At 37.6% G+C, this 6,000-nt stretch overlaps 1 protein-coding gene across 1 annotated transcript in view; it reads left to right on the top strand.

Annotated features, from left to right (window-relative positions):
• The window catches only part of LOC139168955 (polyamine deacetylase HDAC10-like), a 43,791-nt gene extending 38,228 nt beyond the window's left edge, over window positions 1-5,563 (top strand). The window contains exons 16-17 of the mRNA XM_070754733.1: window positions 3,755-3,827; window positions 5,510-5,563. Of these exons, the coding sequence (XP_070610834.1) occupies window positions 3,755-3,783 (29 nt within the window). The 3' untranslated portion in view covers window positions 3,784-3,827; window positions 5,510-5,563. The remainder of the gene's footprint in view (window positions 1-3,754; window positions 3,828-5,509) is intronic.
• The last annotated feature ends 437 nt before the right edge of the window (window positions 5,564-6,000 follow it).

Consider the following 6,000-nt stretch of genomic DNA (forward strand, 5'->3'; position numbering starts at 1 on the left):
TATGCAAAATTCCCTTAAATATTGGTGTTTCTTTGTATTATGTGGCCAAAATAAATTTCAACGTTTCTGAAACTAACGACACATTTAATACTAGTTATCATAAAAATGAAATGAAAGAAGACTAATGCTGTACCTTATTCTGTTGTGGATTATGGAACGTTCAATGATGTATGTGTAAAGGAAAACTAAAAGCTCTGGTTTTGGGACAAAAATGGTATCGAAAGGGGCTTTTGCTTCTGTGTAGTAATTAAATTTATAGATAGAGTAATAGAGCTTTCACCTTTATTTATATGATTCCCTGTATATTAAACCATCAAGACATATTACTTTCTTATATGTTTCCTGACATCTTATGACCAAAGCACAGGGTTTTATTTTCTAATATGTTTTTCCCAATCTATGATTCATTATATAAAAACAAAATAACAACATTTATTATATAAATAAGTATAAGATGATACTCATGTCCTTGTCTGTCCACACCCAATTGTAATATTAAAGATTGCTTCTTGGCATGATAGGTGGCCTTCGTCATTCTTTGTATTCCAAATTCATGGACTCAGTGTATTTTTCGGTGTATATACTCTGAATGTAGCTTTCCCCCCCAGCCCTAACTAGCTCTTACCTTGTAATCTCTTTCATAGTTTCTCTCTGTGAAAAATGTTTTCCAAGCCGTAAGTCTTTGCAGGGCTTTTTCATTGCTCTAACGATGTTCCCAGCTGTTACCTGCTTGCAAGCTCTTTTATAGTTACTCTCTGCCAAGAATGTTTTCCAAACCGTATCTTTAGGGGGGTGAGGGATTTCATTGCTTTACTTGCCCCAGATGTTACTTTCCATCCCTAACCAGGTGCTATTAATATTCGTAAGTCTTTCATTGTTATTCTATTAGAAGAATGTTTTCCAAACCCTTAATCTTTGCAGGTTTTTTCCATATTGATCTAACTTGCCCCAAATGTTTCTTTCCATCCTTAACCCAGGTGCTAATGATATTCCCAGCTCTTACCCGCTTGCAAGCTCTTTCATTGTTAACTCTGCCAAGAATGTTTTCCAATCCCTGTCTTTGAAGGGTTTTTTTCCTCATTTTACTTGCTCCAAATGTTTCTTTCCATCCCTAACCAGGTGCTAATGATTTCCCCAGCTCTTACCAGCTTGCAAGCTCCTTCATTGGTAACTGTCTGCAAAGAAGAATGTTTTCCAAGCCCTAAGTCTTTGCAAGGTTTTCTCTATTGCTCTATTTGTTCCGACTATTTCTTTCCGGGTGCTAATGATATTCCCAGGTCTTACTGGCTTGCAAGCTCTTTCATTGTTATTCTGTCAGAATAAAAGTTTTTTTAAGCTCTTAACCACGAGATAAAATAATGTGCTGAAGGTGATCAGACTAAGGATGCTAGCCAGATGAATACCTGGTAAGGAAATTCTTTTCCCTATTTTTCTCCCCCAAAACTAAGGTGCGTCTTATACTCCAGTATGTCATACTCTGAAAAATACAGTTATTCTTAGGCTCCTCAGCAATGTGGAATTTGCGAGAAGTGTGATAGTGGAAGTCTGTACACCTAAAGTGTATTCAAATTAGGAAAGACTCTGATGAAGTGTTACCTTCTCAGAAATTATAGAAACTATTAGAACCAAATAATTGTTTTTAATCATATGCACCTATTCTTGAGCTAAAATTACCTCTTGGAGCTTTATTCATAAACATGTTCCTGAAGAGAACCTGTTAGTTACTTGTCCTAACACTACCCTGCTTAAACTTGGCAGATTCTAGCTTCCAGATTAAATTTTATGAGTTTCCACTGGAGCTGTTTCTTTTACTTTTCTGTGCAGCACAACTAAATAAATTCTTCTAGCAGCAACAGAACAGAAGTGTGAAATTGTCATCTTGTAAGGTTTTTAGCATAGTAATAGTAATACTCAATTAGATTGAGTTCTTGTGCTGCTAAAAGAAGTACACTGTAGATATCAATTCGATACCAGACTAGAATTGATAATTAACATTACAAATTCAAAATTTAAATAACTTAGGTGCAGTGGTACTTGAGAGAAAATTTCCTCTCACAAAGACCTGCCTGGCATGTACACCGTCATTGCTCCTGCTTCATTGTGTCACTATTGTGGGGATTAATTTGAAATCAGTTTTGAAAAAACTTTTTTTGTGTTCTGATTGAAACAAATGCTTTGCTTTTTGTTCTAGTTTCACAAAAGATAGCAGGGAGAGCAGATTATTCAAACTCCATCAATACGCATTCTACAGGAAAAGAGATTAAAATATTAAAAATAATTCTTCTAGTAAACAATGTAAACAGCAGTTAAGCCCATATTTTGCACTCTAGCAAAACCTATGCAAGCAGCCACAGAGCTGAGTCCAAAGAAGAAATTGGCAACAGATTGTTCAATAGCAAATGCATCCTTATTCACTTTCATACTAATAAGCACCCAAGCATATGATGTAGATTACATAAAATTGTAATTTAAATATTGTGGTATAAAACTGCTCTAACACCAATAATTCCGAAATTGTTTCCATTCTCTAAGTATGTGCTTTCACTTGCTCTTCTGCACTCCAGCCCTAATTCCATTGAATAGGATGAACCCCCTTTATTTCTTTATCAGTTCTTTGTAAGTTTGGAAAACATGCTTGGGTGTCTGGATGGCCCTTGGAGTGAGCTGAAAGGCAAAATAAAGCAGTATGCTCTCTCCCGTATTTGGGTATACCGCACAACACAACAGAAAAACATACATATCCTCTATCATGCAACAATATTGACAAACACCCCCCCACTTTTTCAGATCCTTATTTGAAACCTGGCCTCACCCTTCCATATCCTAACAAACATTCCTGTTTTTTAATATTTTTGAACACAGTCTTATAACATCTTGTGTTCTTTATTTTTTTAAAAAAATGCTACTTATTGAAAAAAGAATCACTTTTACTGCACTTGTATCAAGGGTGCAGTGTAGAAATCACAGACTGCCCGCAAACAGTTGGGAAGATTTTTTTCAATCCTTATATGAAGAGACACCAAAATTAAAACACTATATTCCTAAAGAAGAGAATCTGCTCTTTCTAATGATGCTAAATGGAAGAGGATTGAAGCTTTCCCACAGGATCAAACAGGGCATCAAAGATAGCCATAATTTGGCCAAAACTCTTAAGTACCAACTTTGAACTCTTATATTTTTTCAACAACTTGAAGGAAAGTGCTGCAAATTGGAAGTCCTCATTGCAGCTGTCTACTTAGTACACCTGCCAAAAATCGACCTGAAAGGCCAAGTAGCTTTGAAACTACAACAGCCTGAAGATTGCTGTAAATTCATTTTTCAGGATTTTTTTTGCAAAGTTTGAGCCTGAACCATGGAAAAGGTAAGAGGACTAGGTACATGGGGTTTTGCCAGTTTATAAAGCCTTAGAAGGTGTGCAGGTTCTCCAAATATCTTCACCATACTACTGAAACTGCCGTGTTTACAGCTTCTGGAAGTTTGCCCAAAATGTCATTTTTGCCAACTCATCATTTTGCAACCCTTTACTTGAGGTCTCCTAGAATTCCCAATTTTTAGTCTTTTGAACTAAACTTTTGCACAGCATAGTTTTATATCATAAAGAAACTATGTGCCAAATTTCATCAAAATCTGAGATGGTAAGGAGGGGACCACTGGTCCACTTGACACGGAATGTCCCATTTTTAAAGTAATAACAGGACATTACTATTTTCAATTGCTATATATAATAAAGACTGAATTTTATTCTTTCTGTTAGGAGAAACCTTCAAAAGGGGAACAGGATAAAAAAAATATTATTTTTGTGGAACCTGTGAATATCACACCAAAAGGTATGTTATATTAACTATATAAAAGGTATGTTATATTAACTACTCTGCATCACATGCAAGTTAGCAAATTAGCAATAATAAAGTTACTTCACAATTTATGCATTATAGTTGCAGTAGTTGAACCTCGAGGTGATGAGGGCATGAGCAACTGTGAGCAATGACTCCCTGTCCAAATAGGGCCGCAACTGGTGCACCAGGGCAAATGCCCTCCTCGCCAGAGCCAAAAGATGATGTTCCAATGTTAGCTGTGGATCAAGGAGGATGCCCAAGTTGCCGACCCTTTCCGAGGGGGGCAATAATTCCCCCCCCCAGTGTAATGGATGGACAGATGGAATTATCCTTGGGAGGCAAAACCCACAGCCACTCCATCTTGTCAGGGTTGAGTTTGAGCTTGTTGACACCCATCCAGACCCCAACATCCTCCAGGCACCGGCACATCACTTGCACTGCTTCGCTGACTGGACATGGGGTGGAAAGGTATAACTGGGTATCGCATACTGATGATACGTCACCCCATGCCCTTGGATGATCTCACCCAGCGGTTTCATATAGATATTAAATAGCAGGGGGGAGAGGACTGACCCCTGAGGCACCCCACAAGGGACAGACCTAGGGGTCGACATCTGACCCCCCACTAACACCGACTGCGACCAATCTGAGAGGTAGGAGGAGAACCACTGAAGAACAGTGTCTCCCACTCCTAATCCCTCCAGCCAGTGCAGAAGGCTACCATGGTCGATGGTATTGGAGCCGGGAAGGACCCCCTCCCCAAAGAAGCGTTGACAATCTCCTGGACCCAGCTGCGTGTCACCTCTCGGCTGGCCGAAACCAACCTCTCGGCTGGCCGAAACCAAGAGGGACACGGATCCAGTAAGCAGGTGGCCAAACTCACAGCTCCAATGACCTTGTCTACTTCACCAGGTGTCAACAAGTCAAACTCCTCCCAGACCGGTGGACAAGGATGGGCCCCAGTCATCTCGACTGACTCGTTGTCAGCCGACACTGCTATCCAATTGGAGTCGAGGTCCGCACGGATCCAAGCGACTTTATCAGAGAAAAATGAGTTAAACTCCTCGGCACTGCTCTGCAAGGGCTCCCCAACTCCCCCCTGATTCAGAAGGGAGTGGGTCACCCTAAATAGAACGGCCGGGCAGGATTCCGCTGATGCAATCAAGTAAGCCTGATACGCGCATCTTGCCGCGGCATACAAATCTAATAAATAATAATAAAATAATAATAATACTTTTCAAATTTGAATTGGCACAATTTACTATTTTAGTTTATAGTTAAATCAACTTTGAGTGATGACAAAGATGAAGAGAAGTACACAGACTCTCCACGGGATTCAGAAGTAGAATTAGGCAAAAATAAATGGTACTAGATTTTAGACATATGCAAAATATTAATCCACCTCTATATTTTTAATGCTTTGTAAAACTAACAAATTTGAGTAGAAAATTAACAGGTGAATACCATTGAGCTTTCGATAAATAACTTTATTCTTTATATACTAGGTTCACTTGCCATGCTGGGAATTTTTTATTTGATAATATGCAAAATGCGCCTTCACTGTGGAACAATGTTTCTCTATATCCAGTGTCATTTTAAGTCAAACATATCTTGGAAAGGTTTGTGCAAACCAACTAACAAATTATAATAATTACAAATACATTTTATTATAGGACGGCAATATATAGATGCAAAAGCCATCAAAGAAATTGAAAGTAAAAGCAAGGTATGTATGCAAAGTTCCTTTAAATATTGGTATTTCTTTGTATTATGTGGCCGAAAGAAATTTCAACATTTCTGAAACTAAAAACACATTTAATACTACTTATCATTAAAATGAAATGAAAGAATATTAATCCTGTACCATTAAATTTGTATTCTGTTGTGGATTATGGAACGCTCAATGATGTATATGTAAAGGAAAACTAAAAGCTCTCGGTTTGGAACAAAAATGGCATCGAAAGGGGCTTTTGCTTCTGTGTAGTAATTAAATTTATAGATAGAGTAATAGAGCTTTCACCTTTATTTTATGATTTTCTGTATATTAAACCATGAAGGCATACTACTTTCTTATGTTTCCTGTCATACATACATACATACATACATACATACATACATACATACTTATTTATTTATTTATTTATTTATTTATTTATTTATTTAT

This window comes from Erythrolamprus reginae, chromosome 6 (assembly GCF_031021105.1).
Source record: "Erythrolamprus reginae isolate rEryReg1 chromosome 6, rEryReg1.hap1, whole genome shotgun sequence".
Classification (NCBI taxonomy): Eukaryota; Metazoa; Chordata; class Lepidosauria; order Squamata; family Dipsadidae; genus Erythrolamprus; species Erythrolamprus reginae.